We start from the raw sequence: 19,660 nt of genomic DNA on the forward strand, positions 1-19,660 counted from the left end.
TAATGTTACATGGGGCGAAGTTTCATTCCTCCTATGAAGTTGTTGATTGACTTTTAAAGTGGGCATTGCTTAAATATTACTAATTTATTGTGTGTCTTCTCCTACCACTTATTTCCATTAATTCCTTCTTTCAGTAGTTGGTTCTTAAGAACATTACAATTTTTAAAGTCTGCATATTCTGAAATATACAATAGCTGATTACTTTTTACTCAGTTATACAATTACTTTTTACTCAGTAGTAGAATCATACTTTTCTTTTAAAATGTTTTAACGGCTACTTTCAGCCGTCTCTAGTTATTCCTGAGTTTCCACCTGCTGGTTGTGCTGGCTAGGAATTCTAGGAATTGTAGTCGAAACACATCTGGGGACCATCAGGCTGTTGAAGACTGGCTTGATCGTTGTTTCAGATAACAACAGTTGAAGTCAGTATACACTCCTTCTATATCTTACCTATTAATGTAGGCAACCAATGTTCCTGGAACAGCAAGGAGTCCTGAAAACTCATATGTAAGATCCATTTCAGCTTTCTGATAAGAATCATCTAACCATTTCCTGTAGGCTTCTGTGTCATACAGAAGGAACAAGCAGAGTGTCTAAGAAAGAATGGGTGGCCCCCATCTACTTTCATCTCTGACTCTGCTTACTGCTTGCTCTGGCCCTCAACATATTACTCTGTACAAATACTGCCCAGAAGGTTTCCTATCCCAATTTTATATTCTACAGAGTGAAACAAAGATTAGAATAGCTTTCCAAACCCTGGTGCCTCCTAGATGTGTTGGGTGCTAGAGTGAAGGAAAAGTTACAAAACATTGTGAAATCTAATTTTTTAAAAAAACTACATTGCTAATTAATTTTGGTAGACATTTGAGGAACTTCAGGAAGAGTTAAATCATCTCAATCTAATATGTCAGTTAATAATGGGATTATTAAAAGATAAACATGCCAAAACCAACCATTGCATGTGGATCTTGCTCTTTATCCTAGGTCAAACGGCTTATCTCATTCATGGAGTGAAAGAATCCAAGATGCAAAGAATCTTTCAGACATCTGTCAAAATGGGAGACCAAGGAGTAATTCATGGCAAGGTGGGAAAGCCTCTTGGGTCAGCATGGTAGAGTTCACTGAGTCATGATTATGCAGAGAAATTAGATTGTCTATTAGATGGTATTGGAGCATACTGGAAACTTAAGGATTTGGTGTCAGCTTTCCCTTTTATGAAAGGTATGGCTAGATTCTAAACTTACCCTAAGACATAACATGCTTTGATTTAAATGGGCTTGCCCTGAACCTGAACTCATTGTATGTAACTTTAGGGCTGCTGAATGCCCAAATTCCAAAATTATCATTTACTATTATCTTTTTTACTATTATCTTTTGATCTCTTTCAGGTAATATAGGAGGCAACAGAAAGAAAGTCAAAGGCAAAAGATTTAGGCCACGGTCTAATTCAACTGAGTAAGTTTGGCCTTCTAGCTGAAAAGGGGAAACAGAAAAGCTCTCAAGCTAATTTTGTTTCAATCCCTTCCTTTAAGTATTTGGAATGGACCCTTTAGATGTTACTTATGTTTTTAATAAAAGTACTGGCTGGTAAATAGGGTGGCAACCCATCCATTTTCCCTGTATGGGCTTCTTTACTACAGTGTTGTCCAAACGCCACTATTTCTTTCTCCACTCAAAGCATTTTGTGTTTTAAAGTAGGAAATGGATTTTCAGTTAAGAATTAGAGGAGAGAAGGGGTCCCCCTTGTAATTTTCCTTTTGAAAATCTCCTTTGTTATTTGTCCCCAAAGTTATTATTTCCCTTATTTCTTGCTATCTTATCCCTGGGGGAAATAAACTCTTTCAGAAGTAGAAAATCTGAGTGGAGAGAAGTAGCTCCTGGAGACCTCTGCATAGAAATCAGCCCTGTTGAATTCCCTAAGACATTGTCAGGCAAATGTGCATCAGATAGTGGGCTATAGGAATCCAATTTGTTATTTCAGGGTACTTTTCCTGCTTGCAGAGGGCAACAAGGAGCAAAAGACGGTAGAAACTTCCCATGTTGACTACCCAATTAAACTTGTTCTATAATGCTGAGTCCCTAGACCCATTCATCTAGGTGGCTGCATCATTCTGAATAGTGACCAACAATATTCTAGTATTCTGCAGTCAAAGTTGGTTCCTGTTTGATTTAGTGCAAATAGCTATTCAGTACTGTCTTGTAATAGAAAGAAATCAAACAGGAATTATAGCTCAAAATTCCTCTATGATGTTTCTAAATAATATTATCTTATTTAATAACTTTATAGTAACTTTTTGTAAAAAAAAAAAAAAAGTATATTAGGGACAGGGGAATCTATTAAGAGCATATTAGGAACCATTTCCTAGTGCAAATGTCTTTATCTGATGCCTCTTGAAAGGTTTTTAGAAAAAGATTTTAAGAAATCTGCAAATTACCTTTATCTTGTTCCCTGGAACCTTTTCAGTCCTGCCTATCATTTTCTTCCATTAGATGTACATTTCAACATATTATTTAGAATAATATCAGACAAGTTTTAGTTACTAAGATATTGAGTGTGCAGGGAAGCTTTTATTGTAAAAGTAATCAAAATGTTTCATCTCAATAATAGGAACACAAAATGTTTCACTCTATAAGATTTCTTAAAATCACTTGCTTTGAGCTCTGCCTATCAGAACTGGGCTGCAAAAATCTAGGTAACAAGGAGACAGCAAGGAGATGTAGAAAGTTCTTTATAACTTTTTGCTGTCCAGATTTTTGGAGTCCAGATCTGATAGCCCTACTTTGGGCAAATCTCCTAATATGTAGATACCAGTACTAAACTAGGCAATTCACAGTTGCACTACTTTAAATAACTTAATCTAGGTGTAAATGACATATCTCTCCAAAATAAACCAAAATCAAAGCTGTTATCACTAGACTGGAAGGGCACAACAAGTCATCTATGCCTCTGACAAGTAGATCACATAACCTCTGGCCATTCTTTGCAAATGGGTATGAATTGTTCCCCAGTCCTACAGGCTATTTTTGGTAGTTTTTGTTTTAAGGCAGTGATTCTTTGTTAAAGCAGTGGTTGCTTTTGGATATTATGATAAATCAAGGATTGGGCAGAACTTTTCCCTACCTTAGCTACCTTACCTGTTTTCTTCTCCTAGGCCAGTGTTGTCCAAACTTGGCCACTTTAAAATGAGTGGACTTCAACTCCCAGAATTCCCCAGCCAGCATGGCTGGCTGGGGAATTCCGGGAGTTGGTCCACTCATCTTAAAGTGGCCAAATTTGGACAACACTGTCCTAGACATATGAGTTTGGTAGCTTTTGTTCCTGATTTCAGCAGGCTATAGTATACAGTTGGCAAATTCCAAACAAGCTATAGTTAAGAGTAATCACATTTTCTTCAGTTTAGGGTATACAACTGGTAATTGGAAATGGATGAGATACTTCCAGATTCGTCTTCAGAATCACAACAATGGAAGAAATGGTCAGCATGAAAGTGGGGAGATCAGCTCACCCACAACACAGTAAAACATATCTTACAATACGATTGACTGTGGTCAGTGAAAGTGCCCTCAGATCTCTCTCTAGGTTTTATGACTGTAGGTAACAGAAAGGTATTGCCTTGATAATGCCAAAGGCCAGTTATAAAGCAACCATTTTTCTTGCATCATGGTTTACTAGTGAAGTGGAAGATAATTTCTGTCAGTCAAAAACAGTTTCTGCAGAGTGATTTTCCTTTGTCAGTTAAATGTTGGCCTTAGTAAAATGTATTTAATTCCAATGCCTGCAAAAATAAATGGATGGTTATATAGATTGTTTACCTATGGAAACTAGAACGTTTATAATTGCATAAGAGCATGTGTTAAAGCATGTCCCAAGTAATCATACCGGCTGTTTGTTAATGTAAACTAACTTTGCCATTAGATGTGCATCTTCCTCATTGTTATAAACTCTATAGACTTTGGCTTAGATTTTTTTTTTCTATTATATATTGTGTTTCTGCAGCAGGGTATCCCATGCTTCTGAGCCTGGGCTTTCCCACACCAATCAAATCCCACCCCAAGGCATAAGCCAGGGGGATTCTCACCACTCCCAAACTGGGAATCGGAATCACAGGTCAGTTTCAACTGCCTTTCCAGTTTGGCAGCCATTTTTCCCCCAAAGTTCCTTTTCCAAAGTTTTACTGTGATGAAGAATTTTGATTGCTTGGAAGTTTTTCTGCTGATGGCAGTGCTAGCTAAGCCCTGTTCCTGGCTGGCCTGATGTGTAATTTCCCCCTCCCCGACTCTTGTAAACTCCAGGGTTCTTGCATTGTTGCATGTTGTGCTCAAGCCAAATCAAGCCATTGGTTTAGTTTAAGGCATTTCACGCAAAATTTTACCATCTGATCTGACAGGTTATTCTAGATTAGTGTTTCTCAACCTCAGCAATTTTAAGATGTGTGGACTTTGACTCCCAGAATTCCCAGCCAGCATGCATGCTGGCTGGGGAATTCTGGGAGCTGAAGTCCACACACCTTAAAGTTGCTGAGGTTGAGGAACGCTGCCCTCTATCAATGATGACTGATGCACAGTTACCCCAGAGATTACTTTTTAACCTGTTTTAATCCTGCAACCTGGTCTGATGTTAAATTATAAGTGCAGGTTGATCAATAGGATTAGAAAAGTTAAATGGTTGTGTATTCGGTATGAAGATGCCTCAAAACTCTATTGTTTGAACAGCCGCATGTTTTTGTTGCCATGCTAACTTTCTCTTTTTGCATTACAAAATCCAGATAAGGAGTGCTTCATGCTTATCAAATGAACCTTTCCAACAAAATGCGTAGGTTGAAGGTTTGTCATTTGGTTTTGCACAGACCCATAGAAATGGCAAGCATTAGCACAGTGTGCCTGCTGTCAGCGCCTTACCTTCGCTAGCAAGTTGCCCTGCAGCTATGCTTTTAACGTTTACTTTTTAATTAGCAACTGAGCTGGAAAACATCAAGCACTCCTTTTTGTTAGCCATTGTTAATTAGATACTGTTACGGCTGATAGAGGATGGATGCTATGTTTGTGCTTATGCGATGAGAGCGGGGAGGAATATTGCAGTTTGAATAGACATTATGCTAATAACTTTGGAGCATTGGATTTAATAAACTAACCCAGTTTGAGTTTGATTTATATTAAGGATGCAAACTCTGTTAAACTCAACAAAAATGGTAATGGGTTTCAAAATATTGCCATCTAAGGGGATAGGAGAATGACAAGAAGGGTATGAATCTGGGTTGTCAGAGATTTTGTGCCAGTCAAGAGTTTTAGACTTCAACTTGCATGAGTCACAGATGTCAGAGTAAAGGGCAAGAAATTGTGAGATTTGTAATCCAAGGTACCTAAAGACCACTAAATTGCCTTTCCCTCAGCTAAACTATGATATGCTCCCACATAATTAATTACATTGCATACTGAAAAAGCAGTTAGGCCCTGAGTTAACTTTGTAACGTGTTGCATATGATGGCATGCTTTGGCTACATACAATTTATGCAGAGAATTGCCCAGCTTTTCATATCTGAACAGGACAGAGTCCATGTTCTAACAAATCTGGGGGTAACTTGCATACAGAGGAAGACTGTTCCAAACGAATAATCCTACTGATTTCAGAAGGGTCCATTCTCAAATCAGTGAACATAGGATTGCAGTCTATCTAAATTATTGTATTGTTATTTAGTATCTGTTTGGGATACTGATATGCATTCCTGTACTTAGTAATCTAAAGTATACCCTCCATTTCTATGATGCATTAATTCAATGACTAGCAACACATGAGGGACTAGTTGTGCATATAGCAGTTTACCAGACAAGAATCAGCTATTTTCTTAATCCCATTCCATACATTTTTCTTCAATGTGCTTATAGTGACATAGAAAAAGTAAAATATTTGGAGTATCTAGTTATTTAGACTATTGTGTGAGAACAGCTACCATATAATCCAGGAAAAACTGATGCTTACATAGGAATTCTGAGATTGGACCAGTGAAAAAATCCATATTTGGCAAATCAATAAGTTTTTCTCTCTCTTCCTATAATAATTGTATTCCTAGAAATGGTAGAATTAAAAAGACAAACAAGCAAACACACTCCCAGCGTACTACTAACAAAACAAGATCAAGTCTTCTTTCTGAATCTGGTTTGTAAATACCCAGGCATTGCTGTCTATTTATATTTATGTTTCTATGGCAGGAGGCAAATAATCATTTGTTGTGTAGGTAGTCCCCAGTTTAAGAAGGAGTTCCGTTCCCAAGGTCTGTCCTTAAATCAAATTTGTATGTAAGCCAGAACAGTATTATTATATAATGCTATATAAGTAGTATTGTGTAATTAACTTGAACCATTGTGTATTTAACTCAAATCATTGTGTATTTAACTCGAATTTTGCTACAGTAAGTTCCATTCTTAAATATGGGTCATCCATAAAACCAGACATTCTTAACCCGGGGATTACCTGTATTCATTAGGTTAAAGATGTGGCTTTGAAATAATAATATGATTAGCCTGAAGCTGTTTAGGAGATGCTTTTAGACCTACCAGTAATGTTCACTTTGGAAGGATAGATAGATTTTTCATGTTTTCCTGTTGTGATGCACTGCTTCCTACTCTGGCTACTTGGGCTTCATTTTTCTCTACTCTCTCAGAGCACTAAATAACTTCAACAATTGGCTTGTGTACAAATTGAGTTCTTCTTTCAAGTTTTAAGAGGTGGATGGTCCTTGTGTTGTCATGGCCTTCACACAAGGATGGATTCATGGAAAGTAAATAGAACACGTAAGCTTGAGTTAATTTCTAAATGGATTTATTGTGGATTTTATGGATCTTTTTGCCTGGCATTTGCACTGATTTACATAACCCAGCCCTTCATAACTGAGAGATATAAAGGCATCCTTTCTGAGCTTGTGCTGTGTATTCTCAGATATTTCTCTATTCTGCTTTCTTTGTTCCTTCCATTGCTTTTTGCAGGTATTTAAACCCATGGTTCAAAAGAGAATCTAATGTAGCTAAGTGGGTAGAAGATGTGAATAAAAACACTGAAGGACCCTACTTTAGGTATTTTGTGAATTAATTCTCTATAATCTTTAAGAGCGGTGTAAGCATATACCAGATATTATGGGACCCCTTTCTTGTATCTTCCAATACAAGTAATTTCTTTTAGATGCCAAGGGCTCTTTGTTCATTGCTGTCTTTCGAAGGCTTCATTGTGCAATTACAATTCTTTTCTGAATGTCTTAATGAAGCCTTTTGAAAACAATACTCATGGTGCTTGCATTCCCATCACCATCTTTAGCTTTTAGCAGCTTTCTCTTTATTTAATGCAAAATAATGTTTTAAGGCCATGATCCGAGTCTTCCACTAATCAAGTAGCATTGATAGTTAAAATTTACTGCATTGAAGCCAATAGCTTTATAACATGCTTAACGTGCAGTTATATGCCCTTATATTTAGGGGACAATTCCACTTGCAAGAAATAAACCAAATGTTTCAGAAGACATTTAGAGCATCGTGCTGTTATCTTTCAAATGCCTGTAGAAAAGAAAAGTGTTAAATTGCAGTTGTGAGCAGAATTTTACCCTGATGCTTAAATAGAAATACAGGTAGTCCTTGCTTAATGGCCATTCATTCAGCGACTGTTTGTAGTTATGGCAAAGCTGAACAAATTCCCCCTACTTACTCCCAGTCCTCAAAGTTACAGCTGTTGCAGTGCCCTGCCATTCTCCAAATCGTGCGCCCTGTTTTCACAATACTTTGGAAGGCCTCAGAAGCTTTCTGAAGGCTTTCTGAAGCATCACGAGAATGGCGCAAGCGGCTTCAGGAAGAAGACCAGGAGTTGCCTTGCATAGCGCCAGGCCAGGCATGTCTTGTCAGCAGCAGCAGAAGGTTGGTGAAGGTCAGCTGGGCATGATAGGGCCTGCGGAGTGCAGGGTGGCAGGGGTGGCTAGAATTTACACTGTGGTGCTCAGATGGGTGGCCATGGCGCAGGGCTTGAGGTGGCACTCCTTGCTAGTGGTGCTGGGGCTGAAGTAGAGGCCCCAGGGCAGTGATGGTCCTCTGCTTCAGTCCCTGTGTTGCCGCCACCAAGTGACACTGTGCAGGGCAGCCCAAAGGGTTGGGGGGAGATAGGTAGCGGGGGAATTGAAGAGGAGGCAGTCCCTTACCTTACCGAGGCTTGCAGCTGGGAGAGACCAAGCCAGGAATGGCTTGGATCGGGGTGGGTCCTCATCTAAAGACCGGTGGGATTCGGTTAATGATGGTAACGGGAATTGCTGGGGTTGCCGTCGCTAAGCAATCTGTCACATGACGTTGCGCTTTACAACCGCGTTGCTCAGCACTGTAAATTCCAGTCCCAATTACCATCATAACTTGAGGACTACCTGTAAACTCAGCTAGCATTTAGAAATAAATATACTTACCGATGGTTAACTACAAAAGGGAATATACGCAAGTATATCAACAGAGCATACACATACTGTAACTTATGCATTAGAGGGCACTACAGAGATTTGCTGAAAATAATTAATTGCTCTTTAAAGAAAAGGAAGATATATTTTATGAATATTCAGTTTGGGTTATGTTTTATTTGTTCACCCATTGGTAGCAATCAAATTTAACAGATCAGAAAAAAAACATTTTCTAAAAATTCAACAACTTTTAAGTAAAACTGTTTGTGTCAGAAGTGTGTTCAATATCATTGGAGTATTATCTATGTAGTTGCTAAGAATCGATAATGACTTGTTGGCACATAACCAATCTTTAGTCATTATATATCCTAAAACAGGGTTCTCCAAATGGTCAGTATCGACCCCTAAGGATCGATGGGACTATCCATTATCATTGTTGTTATTATTCATAGTACTATTAGTTAAAATAGTATTTATTAAATTATTTTCATATAATAAATGTTTGGGGGTTGATGAACAATCTGAAACTTCATGAAGGGGTCAATGAACTGAACAGTTTGGGGACCCCTGTCCTAAAATAAGTGTTTCAGTACTTCACCTCATTATTAGGTAAACCCAAATCCAAACTGCAGTCAGCTATATGTGAATCAGGAGCCTTCCATATAGCCAACATTTCTACTCACCAACCCTCAAACACAGTTCCAATCTGACCTGCCATTGTCCCTCAACATAACTGGCCTCAGTTCACTGAGATCACTGTATACTGACATGAACCAACTCATGCTCCTTCAAACTGACAAGCGGAAAAACCGTACCTTTCATTCTGAGTTTGTTTTGGGGTGATTTGTAAAACAGTTCAAGTTGGTTTGATGATTAAATTTTATTCAGAAATTCATATGAATCTCCAAACCAAATCCTTGCACCAACATGCTACCTAATCCTTTGTTTGCCAGATTCCCTGAAGTGTATATAATACTTCCAAAAGAAATTTGTTTCACCTGTCAGTCAAATTGCTTTGCAGTTTGCAAATTGTTTTGCAAGTCCATATTGGTCCGGTCTGTGGAGAAGTGGGCAAGCAGCAGATGGAATGAGCCAGATTTGGCAAGTAGATTAGGATCACACATACATACCTAGCACATTATTCCCATTCAAGATAAGCAACATTATGCAGAATGCTAAAAATGAGTTGGATAAAGTAATGCAAACGAATGAAAAACATGAAATAAGAAAAAGAAAAGGAAACATAGCTAAAACTAGTTTATCACCATTATTAACATCATTCATAACACCATATCTTTCTATCTTTGCTTCTGTGCTTCCATCATGTCCAGCATACAAGTTTATATGTTGCTTTTGTTCTTTCTTTTTCTCAGGATTTTATCAACTCCATCCAACCATAACTTCCTCAGTCTTCCCCTTCCCCTTGACCCATGCATTCTTTTTTCATATATTTGTTTTGCATTTGATCACCATTCATTATATCTATATGACCCAACCACTTAAGGGTACTTATTTTGTACTGAATTTTATATTCAATTCCCACTCATTCAGCAGCCATTCATATCTGACTCTGTTTCTTCCTGTTTTCCCACACACACTTCTTTCTATGTATTCAACTTACTTTTATGTTGTCCTGATGTACCCAATTCTAACATTCATATAACAAAGGGGGCATTAGCTTATTTTTCTGCATATACATTTTAACATATTTTGACATTGCTTTCTCACAACAGACCACATACTACTGATTATTTTTATACCAGCATTTGCACATTTAAAAATTTTTATATTCATTTTCTCATCTTTAGTAAACATTCTACCTAGGTACACCAATTCATCTACTCACTATATATGTTTTGCCATATAATGTGAAATCATTCAACCCTGTCAAATACAACTACTTTGACATTTGATACATTTATTTTCAATATCCTTTTTCATCATACAAGTTAACATTAAGTGCAAATCATCAGGGGTCTTGTCTAACATCTGCATATAAAAGTATGCATATATTCATGTCCCTAACCAATGCATATCTAATGTTACCATAAGCAGTCCTTATACATTTATTCATAAATATTATAAACAACCTAGGGGACATCATACATTCTTGCTTTAGTCTCTGCTGAATATTGAACCATTTGCTAAGTATATCATTTATTATTGTGCATGTTTTATTCCTTTATATGCTGCTCTTATTGCATTCTGCAACCAACCATCAGTCATGCCTTGAGTTCCTGAATGAAAGGAGATACATACAGCTAAATAAACTCCATATTCATGCAAAATGTTCCATAACACACAATACATTTTCTTTCTCACATTCATACAGAGATAAGGGTCATAAGGGTACATAAAAGACACAACTTCCTACTTAAACTTCCTCTGTCCATCATATTATGAGGAATAAATATTCAAAACTTGACTCTTGTTTCTTTTTATTTTTCTGACATCTGATGGCTTTCTGATAATTTAGCACAGAATAGATGATATAAGAAGCTTTTACCTGTTGCTTTAACCTATCTCATTTTTATTTCTCCTTCATTACTATCAGGCAAATAACTTAACATGTAACACATCCTGGTTTCATGACAGGGAAAATCTGCATAAACATATTGTTTCTGAAACTGAAAGTGTATGAAATGAGGAAGATCTATAATTCTCATAGAAATAAAACCCTAGAACAGGAAAATGAATGCATTTAAAAATAGGTGTTTCAATCTAGGAAAGATCTGCAGAAAGATTAGTAGAAAAGTTACTAATGGTTTGCAATGGGTTTGCTTTTAATCAACAGATCTCTAGATAAATAGAAAGGCTGAGGTTCTGAGCCCTAGACATGGTTTGTAAGAATAGAGTCCCTTCTTTTCTTCAAGAAATTAGGAAAGTGATAGGATGAAGATTTACATTGTCAACTGTCCTGAGTACTTTTGCCCTGTATTTAACTGAATGCAAATTTCCCACTGCAGGGAAAGTGGCATTTTATAAACATAAGTGAAGAAAGTTGCTTTATGTATCCCTACATTTTGAAAACACTATAGTGTTTACTATTTAGAAAATTGCTCGTGAGTGTTTGAAGCTATCAACCAGAGAGGCAGATTTTTCTTCTACCTTCTCCAGCAGTCATGATTACCATCATCTTCAAGAGAAAAGAGGTCCCCCTTGGGTCCAGGAAGGATCCCAAGTAGGGGGTTCATTAAAGAAAAAAAGAACCAGGTTATCTGGAATGCATGGTCTCCTTTCCAAATACAGTGGTACCTCGGTTCACGAACTTAATTCGTTCTGCGACTCTGGTTGCGAACCAAATTGGTCATGAACCGAATCAAATTTTCCCATAAGGTTCAATGTAAATACGGTTAATCTGTTCTGACCCCTCCGAATTTGGTCGCCAACAGATTTTTGATTGCGTCCCGAATCAAATTTCCCCATAAGGTTCAATGTAATTACGGTTAATCCATTCTGAACCATTTTTTTTTTTAACCGCAAAAATAGGACACAAAGTACAGTACGAAGAGAGAGAAAGCTAACCTTGCTCGACGCGACTTCTGGCGTGGAGGACAGGAAGGCGGGTGGGGAGGTGGTTACTGCTTGGAGGGAGAGTCCCCCTCCCCACAGAAAGCCGCAATCACATGTCACGGGAGGGAAAATGGCCGCGGATCCTGTTCGTAACCCGATCCGGCGTTCGCGAATGGAGGCAAAATTTTGCGAACGGAGCTGTTCGTGAACCAAATTGTTCGTGAACACAAGCGTTCGTGAACCAAGGTACCACTGTACATTTATAAACTGAAGGTGAAGTTAGTATATTTTTCTGTCTGGGACTGGACTGCAGTTTGTATGATCCCAGGCAAAAATGGGGGAAAAAATACCTGTAATAGAATATGTAGAGTTTTGTAAGAAGCATAGTACAAAGAGAGCAATAGTGCTGCCTGCTTACTCTGTTCTGAGTGACAGAGAAGATTATGCAGTCTGAGATAGGGTTCGGATTGATACACTGATATAATTATTTTCAGTATTTATTTAGTTGTATAATATGGCCACTTATCTCCCATATGTGACTCTGGGTGATGAACAACTTAAACATAAATAAAAATGTATACAATTGCTAAAATGAACCTAAAAAATAAAGCACACAAACAAGCAAAAACACATAGCAGCTAGAGGATCATAAATGGCCTTCAACATAGCCAGGAAATGTCACACACCTGGGGCCCCAGGCTTGAGCACTGAAACAGATCTTCGAGGCCTTCCAGAAGGCCAGCAGGGTGGGGGCCAACCTAAGCTCTGGAGGGATGATGTTCCAGAGGGCAGGTAGCACAGCAGAAAAGGCTCTTCTTTAAAGCCCTGCCAGCCAACATTTCTTGGCCAACAGTACCCACAACATGCCTCTTCTGCTGGATCAGACAGAAACAATTAAGAGATGGTCCCATAAGTAACCCAGCCCCAAGCCATGTAGGGCTTTAAAGGTTACCAGACTATCACCTTGAATTGCACCTGGAGGCAAATTGGTAGCCAATGTAGCTCACAGAGCAGTGGTGTCACATGCGCCAAATAACCAGCTCCATTAACTCCCTGTGTCACCTCATTCTGGACCAGCTGAAGCTTCCAAATGCTCTTCAAGGGCAGCCCCATGTAGAGTGTATTGCAGTCATCCAAACAGGAGATCACAAGAGCATAAGTGACCATGAGCAGGGCCCCCTGGTCTAGGAACAAACACAACTGATGTACAACACAAATCTGTGCAAAGGTGGTCCTAGCCACAGCTGCCACCTGCTCTTTGAGCAGGAGCCATGAGTCCAGGAGGACCACCATATTGTGCACCGGTTCTGTCTGAGACTGTGCCATCACATCCAGAACCAAAGATGGTCCTAAAATACAGAGCTACTTGATCTTAGTTGGCTTGAGTGAAGCCATCCAGGCCCTCACAGCCACCACACACTCAGATAAGATTTCCAGGGCATCACTCAGATGGCCCAGGGTGGAGATACAAAGCTGAGTATCATCAGCATACTAATGATACCTCACCCCAAACCATCGGATGACTTCACCTACTGGTTTCTTATAGATTATTAAACAGGAGGTGAGAAAGAACTGAACCTTGCAGCACCCCACAAAGTAGGGGCTGTGAGGGCTGGACCTCTCTCCCCACCAACACTGACTGGAACTGATCCTGGAGGAAGGAGGAGAACCAGCATAACACCAGGCCACCCACCCCAACTCCCAGAGCCAATCCAGAAGGATACTATGATCAATGGTATTGAAAGCTGCTGAGAGGTCAAGAAGAATGAGGATGGGTACATCACCTGCATCCTGCTCCTGCCAGAGGTCATTCAAGAGTGTGATCAATTCCATCTCAGTCCCATACCCAGGCCTGAACCCTGACTGAAAGGGGTCTAGATAATCAGCTTCTCCCAGAGTCCTCTGAAGCTGCAGCATGACCACCACCTCTACAACGTTCCCTAAAAAGGAAACTGGATGAAAATTGTCCAGAATGGTCAGTTCCAACAATGGCCCCTTGAGGAGGGGCACACCACTGCCTCCAGAGATGGCGGGACCACCACCTCACTCAGAGAAGAATTAACCACTGCCTGGACCCAGCCACATGTCTCCCCCCAGGCAGCCTTGACCAGCCAGAAGGGACATGGATCTAATGTGGAGGTAGCCAAGCTAACAGCCACAAGAACCCTGTCCACTTCCTCAGGTTCAATAAGATCAAACACCCCCAAGATAACATGGCTAAACCCAGCTCCCATAGCCTCCATAGGACCTTCTCCAAAGTCAGAGTCTAACACAGAGCAGGTCTGGTCAATTTTATTTGTCAGATGCCTGGTGTATTCTTAACAGTGACTTTACGAATGAATCCCAGACCCACTTCTTCCCAGAAGGGCTCTGGTCACCCAGAACAAGGCCTCTGGATGGCTATCCATGGATGCAACAAGGGCAGAGAAATACTGACATTTTGCCTACCTTGCTGCCACAAGGTAGGCCCTAATAGCAGCGCTAGCTTGCATTTGATAGAGCTCACTCCTTGTCATTTGCTCTAGGCATCTCCTTTCCTGCTTCATCTCGCTTAGCTCTTCCATAAACCAGCGAAGTTCTGGGATCCCCAGGGCCAATCCAATCCAGAGCCCACTTCCCCTCTTGTTCCAGGCAGTACTAGGGCTTTGGTCAGACCATGCAACCCCAAGCTCCCTCTGAAACCCAGTTGAGTCCATTAGTAACCTGGGGTGGACTGATCTAATAGATCAAGCAGGGGATGGGGTGGGGTGCCTGCAGGGTTACCCAGAGAGTGGTCTGACCATGACAAGGGAGAAACCGCTAATTCACCCAAATCCTGATCATACTGCCACTGCTCCGACAGAAGAACTAGGTCAGGCATATGATCACTGTTATGTGTTGGACCCTGGATGACCCGGGACAGGCTGGGATGTGACATGGTTGTTATGGTGGCCGTGAACTCCCGAGCTACCTCCAACTGTGCACCAAGAGAAGGCAGATTAAAGTCCCCCAAGACCATAGGCCTGGCCATGGAGTCAATGAGCTCAGGCAGGGAGATTGCTGTGCAGCAGGGAGGTTGGTATACTGTGTGCTCTTATGATAGTATAGGAACAAGAACTGGGGACAAATTGTTGAACAACTTCTAACTTTAAATGCAGTAATAGGCTATTGGAAATCTCAGCATATTTACTGAGGTAACCAATTGTGAAAATCTACAGTGGTCTAAAATTAGCTCCCGAGCAATTTGTTATGGAAATGGCATCATTTCAACTCTGATGTGATTTTGTGGAAGGTGCTTTGTGTGTGCATAGATGATGCAATAGTGGTTTATTTATTTTTGTTTATTAAATGTATATGCTGCCCATGTCCCCCAGAGGGGGAGTAATATTAATAACAATATTGTTGACAATTGTATAATTATTATAATGCATAATTATAATAATTTATCATTATAATCATTATAATTATTAGTGGACCAATAACATATAGATCAGCCTTCCCCAACCCAATGTTTTCCTGATGTGCTAGACCAGTGCTTCCCAAACTTTTTCCTTCATTACCCAAAACCCTAACTTCAAATGGTCACTGAACGAGTGGTCATAACTCAAGGACTACCTGTATTATAAAAACAATATCACTGAATTATCTTTATGTCATTTCAACAAATTACCATTGGTAACTTACTCGATTTTCATCTTAATAGGAATACTTTGGGAGATTTTCAAATATATTTTAGCACACGTGGCAATCTTTAAGTCAATTTAAATGTCCCTGTTGTGATTGGGTAATGGGTTTGTGATGGGTTTGTGTGTCGTTATCCAAAGAAAAACCACTTTTACCCAATTTTAGGTAATTTACCCAGGTTTGGGAAGCACTGTTCAGGCCTTAGAACTGGCCAGTTCTGGAAATTGAAATCCAATACATTTGAAGGACAATTGTTTGCGGGAGGACTAGATTGGGTTGATGAACAATGTCTTTGGGCATTTCAGATGGAAAATTTATTATTTGAACTTCGTGCTTATTCCCATTTTTATCTGAGTAATGGTGACTTCTCCCATCCACTCTAACTCCATTGAAGCGTAACCCAAATTAGATAACTTAGCATTCCCATTAAGTCCTGCTACACCAATGTCACTGAAACAATGTCTTTTTCTTTCAGACATTGTGCATTCTGTTAACGTTAGTCAACATTAAATCAGTGTTCCGGAGTAATAGATAGTGTAGTACAATTGTATAAAATATGTAAAAATATTTTTAAAGGAAAGCAGTTGCATGATTCCAGGATTCACAGCGCCTAAACCAGGGATCATCAGCTTCATGCCTGCTAGCTATTTTGAACTGTAACACCCAGAATCCCTTGTTTTAATCACTTTAGCTGGCTCAGATGCAAATTTAAGTCTACCTGGAGGGCATCAGATTGCTGATCCTTGAACTAAACTAATTACATGTTTACAGAAGCGCTCTGCCTAATTCCATGAGAAATAAATGGGGTGCTCAATCCATTACAAATAGTGTGGCCCACACTGAAATAGTTACCAACTTTGATTTTTCTTGTATAACTTCACTACTGAGTCAGAAATTGTAGATGTTCTTTGGGCTTGGTAGAGAGGCCAGTGCCTAAATAGGTTCAGTGATGCTTGCAAGAGATCCTGACAAATGGGTGGCACAGCCATATGAATTAATAATAAAACAAAAGTCCTTATCTGAGGGCAGCCTGACAGAGTGCTAATCAGCACGTGAGGAAGAATTGGAATGCATTTGATATTTCATCAAAGGAATACTTGAGATCAGCTGAGTTTCTGGCTTTTATATTTTCCCCTATGTAAATAATTTTGTTTTGAAAAAAATAGTATCAACATAATGAAATTATGCCACAGTACAAATATAGTACTGTAACTTAATAGCCGTATTCATAGGCTTAGCACAGCTTTCTTCAACTTGACTGCCTCCATATGTGGTAGGGTTACAATTCTAGATTGATTGATTGATTGATCGATCATGTTTATATAGCCTCCCATGTCACAAAAAAGTGACTCTGGGTGGCGTACAACACTCAATTTAAAAACCCATACATACATATAAAACTATCATTAAAACTACAAAAACTATAAAAACACAACAGGCAGGTAGTAAGGGAGCCATTGCAAAATCTCCGCGGTCCCCTGGGACCCCCAGGCCTGATCACATAGCCAGGTTTTGAGGGACTTGCAGAATGTTAAAGGGGATGGAGCAAATACAGTGTGGCTGGAAATTCTTGGAGTTGTAGCCCCAACATATTGGATGGGCACTGGGTTGAGGATGGTTGAGGATGTATATAATTATGGGAGAACTGGAATACGGATTTTATATTTTCTTGCATATAATCAAAATACAGGGTTTCTAAAGCTCCCTTCCTGTGTTACTGATGTGAAGGCCCTCATCATCATCACAGCCTCTGTGATATGCAGTTGTTCGTAGAGGTGCCCTAATGTCAAAGCAGCTGTTCATATCTAGGAGTTTCATATGGTCATGGCAGCTGGCTTCAGTGGTATTTGATCGTGCGGAGTCTCTCCATAGAAGGATCCCCATATCATAAAATAAAATTCCTTTACAAATGACTGCATCCAGTAAGTAGAGGTAGGATGTTGCAGAAATTTTAGGACTGGAATTTGAAGCAAGGTTCCATGCCTGTTTTACTACAGTCAAGGACTTGTGCAGAAATAAGATTTGCACAGGAATTTAGTGTGATCAGTAATTCCTGGCCTTGTGAGTAAAAGTGCAAAGCTTTTATTGACTTGGAAAAAACAGAATGCTTTACATGTGATGCAGACGTTGACTTGCTACTGCTTATCTGACCCACCTTGTGCAGAAATGCCGATTGCTCCGTCAGTCCATTTTTGTCTGCTCTCCCCTCCCACCACCCCCATGCCATCGGATACCAGGCTTGGCTGGAACCACGGCACACTAAATTATGCTTGCATGTGTACTGATTGAGCACTTTACCTTGGTTTCTTCATAATTTACCATTCTGACTTTTAAACTGCATGTGTCTGCCTACATTTTTGCCTTTTTGTACACAATAATAAATGGATCTGCCCTGTTGATTCTAAACAACTTGAGCTGCAATTCTGTATAGCTTGGAGGAAGAGTGTAATCAGACATAGACTTTTAAAACATGGTGCTTAGGATCTGAGCCAGTTAATTCTCATATTACCCTTCCCTAGCCAGGCACTGTCCTAATGCATTGGACTATACCATGATTCTCAGCTAACAGAGCCAGGGATTTATTGGCTGGGAAGCTTGGGAGTTGTAGTCCAAAAACTATGAAAGCCACCTGGTAGTAGAAGGCCAAGATACTTTGATGCTGGTACACAATGTTATCAGTACAGTTTGCATTGCGGTAAATCACAAGTGGACAACCTGTGGCCCAGAATCACATGCACCCAAGTCCTCCTTTTGCAGCTTTAGAGCCCCCTTGACCTTGTCTGGTGAAAACCAAGTGCATTGCTTCCTGCCATTTTGAAATGGGAAACAAAATATAGTTGTGGAAGCCCTAAAATAGGCATAGCACATTAAAAAAAAAAAAACCTCTAAAAATTTGCCCTGCCCACATGCATAATGTGGCCGGGCCTTCTTTGCAGCCATTAACACCCCCTCAAATATTGAATGAGGCTCTTAGCTACTAGAAGGTTGCCCCTCCCTGGTGTCATTGATCATGGAGCTCTGCAGTACTTTTATCTGGGGCTGCTTTCTCAAGCAGTTCCAAAATACATGAATGAAAGCAGGCGTTTTATTGCAGGTAAGGAATCACTTTTCACTAGTACTTCAAAACAAGCTTCCCCAGTCTGGTGTCTCCCCAGTGTGCTGGGACTTGTAGCGGCCACAGCTGCAGCCAGTGATTGTGGAGACTCCAACATATCCAGAGGGCATCAGGTTGCCAAAGCCTGCTTAGAAGATAGACCAACAGTTCATATATATAGCTTCAGCAAATCCTTACTAACAGTCCCATAAGGTAGACCAATATTATGATCTTTATCTGAGTGAGAGAATGCTTGCCTAAAGCCATCTCATGTGAGGCAAGATGTGGCAAAGAGGCTTATTTATAACTGCCCTTCTTAGCAACAGTACAAACTAACAGTGGCTTGTTTTGCTCTCATCTCTGTTAAGTGACAGCATAATAATTTCTCCTTATCATTTGATGGCAAAAATGGTAAGTTACATCTGCTTCATCTTGTTTCATGGCTGAGAAAGGGCAGAGTCCTTTCCTACAGAGTTGGCGCTAAGATGAACAAGATGTCCTCAAGAAATGTGTTGGAAACAGTCCTTGGAAACTCCTTCCCCAAACGATGGCTTAGAAGCCTTTAGTTCCCCTTGTAGCAGAACACTGCTGAAACGACTGAGATTTTTAGCAAAGCTTTTAGTCAGTTGCAATTTCTGGTGTCCCAAGACATACTGTGTCTCTTTTCTGTCTCAACCCTCCAGGACTCTTTCCCCTGCAAAGTCCCCCTCATCATCTACTGGCTCCATTGCTTCCAGCAGGAAGTATCCCTACCCCATGCCTCCACTGCCTGACGAGGAGAAGAAGGCCCACAGAGCGAGTGCCAGGGTATGCTGTGGCTTCTTCTTTGGTGTTTATTGCAAGGGCAGTCTGTTTGGGTGCAGGTAAGAGGCATTTGGCCTGTGATTGGGCTGAAATTGGAACGTGGATCAGCAGAGTATTTTAAAAACAGAAGAGCAGGAGTGGGCAAGCTAACGGCCCATGGTCACATGCA

General features: G+C 40.0%; 1 protein-coding gene across 8 annotated transcripts in view; it reads left to right on the plus strand.

Moving 5' to 3' along the window:
• The window catches only part of ADAM22 (ADAM metallopeptidase domain 22), a 145,204-nt gene that overhangs the window by 119,738 nt on the left and 5,806 nt on the right, over positions 1-19,660 (plus strand). For 3 of the 8 annotated variants that reach the window (XM_088150500.1, XM_088150494.1, XM_088150495.1), the window contains 3 exons: positions 985-1,085; positions 1,389-1,455; positions 19,371-19,494. In XM_088150500.1, the coding sequence (XP_088006626.1) occupies positions 985-1,085; positions 1,389-1,455; positions 19,371-19,494 (292 nt within the window). Of the gene's footprint in view, positions 1-984; positions 1,086-1,388; positions 1,456-3,396; positions 7,091-19,370; positions 19,495-19,660 lie in introns of those variants that run through there. The other 5 variants (XM_088150497.1, XM_088150498.1, XM_088150501.1 and 2 more) reach the window with 4 other exon arrangements.

The sequence above is a fragment of the Python bivittatus genome, unplaced genomic scaffold (genome assembly GCF_059951505.1).
Source record: "Python bivittatus isolate LINGU-HERP-01145 unplaced genomic scaffold, Pbiv_v1 ctg000610_np1212, whole genome shotgun sequence".
In the NCBI taxonomy this organism is placed as follows: Eukaryota; Metazoa; Chordata; class Lepidosauria; order Squamata; family Pythonidae; genus Python; species Python bivittatus.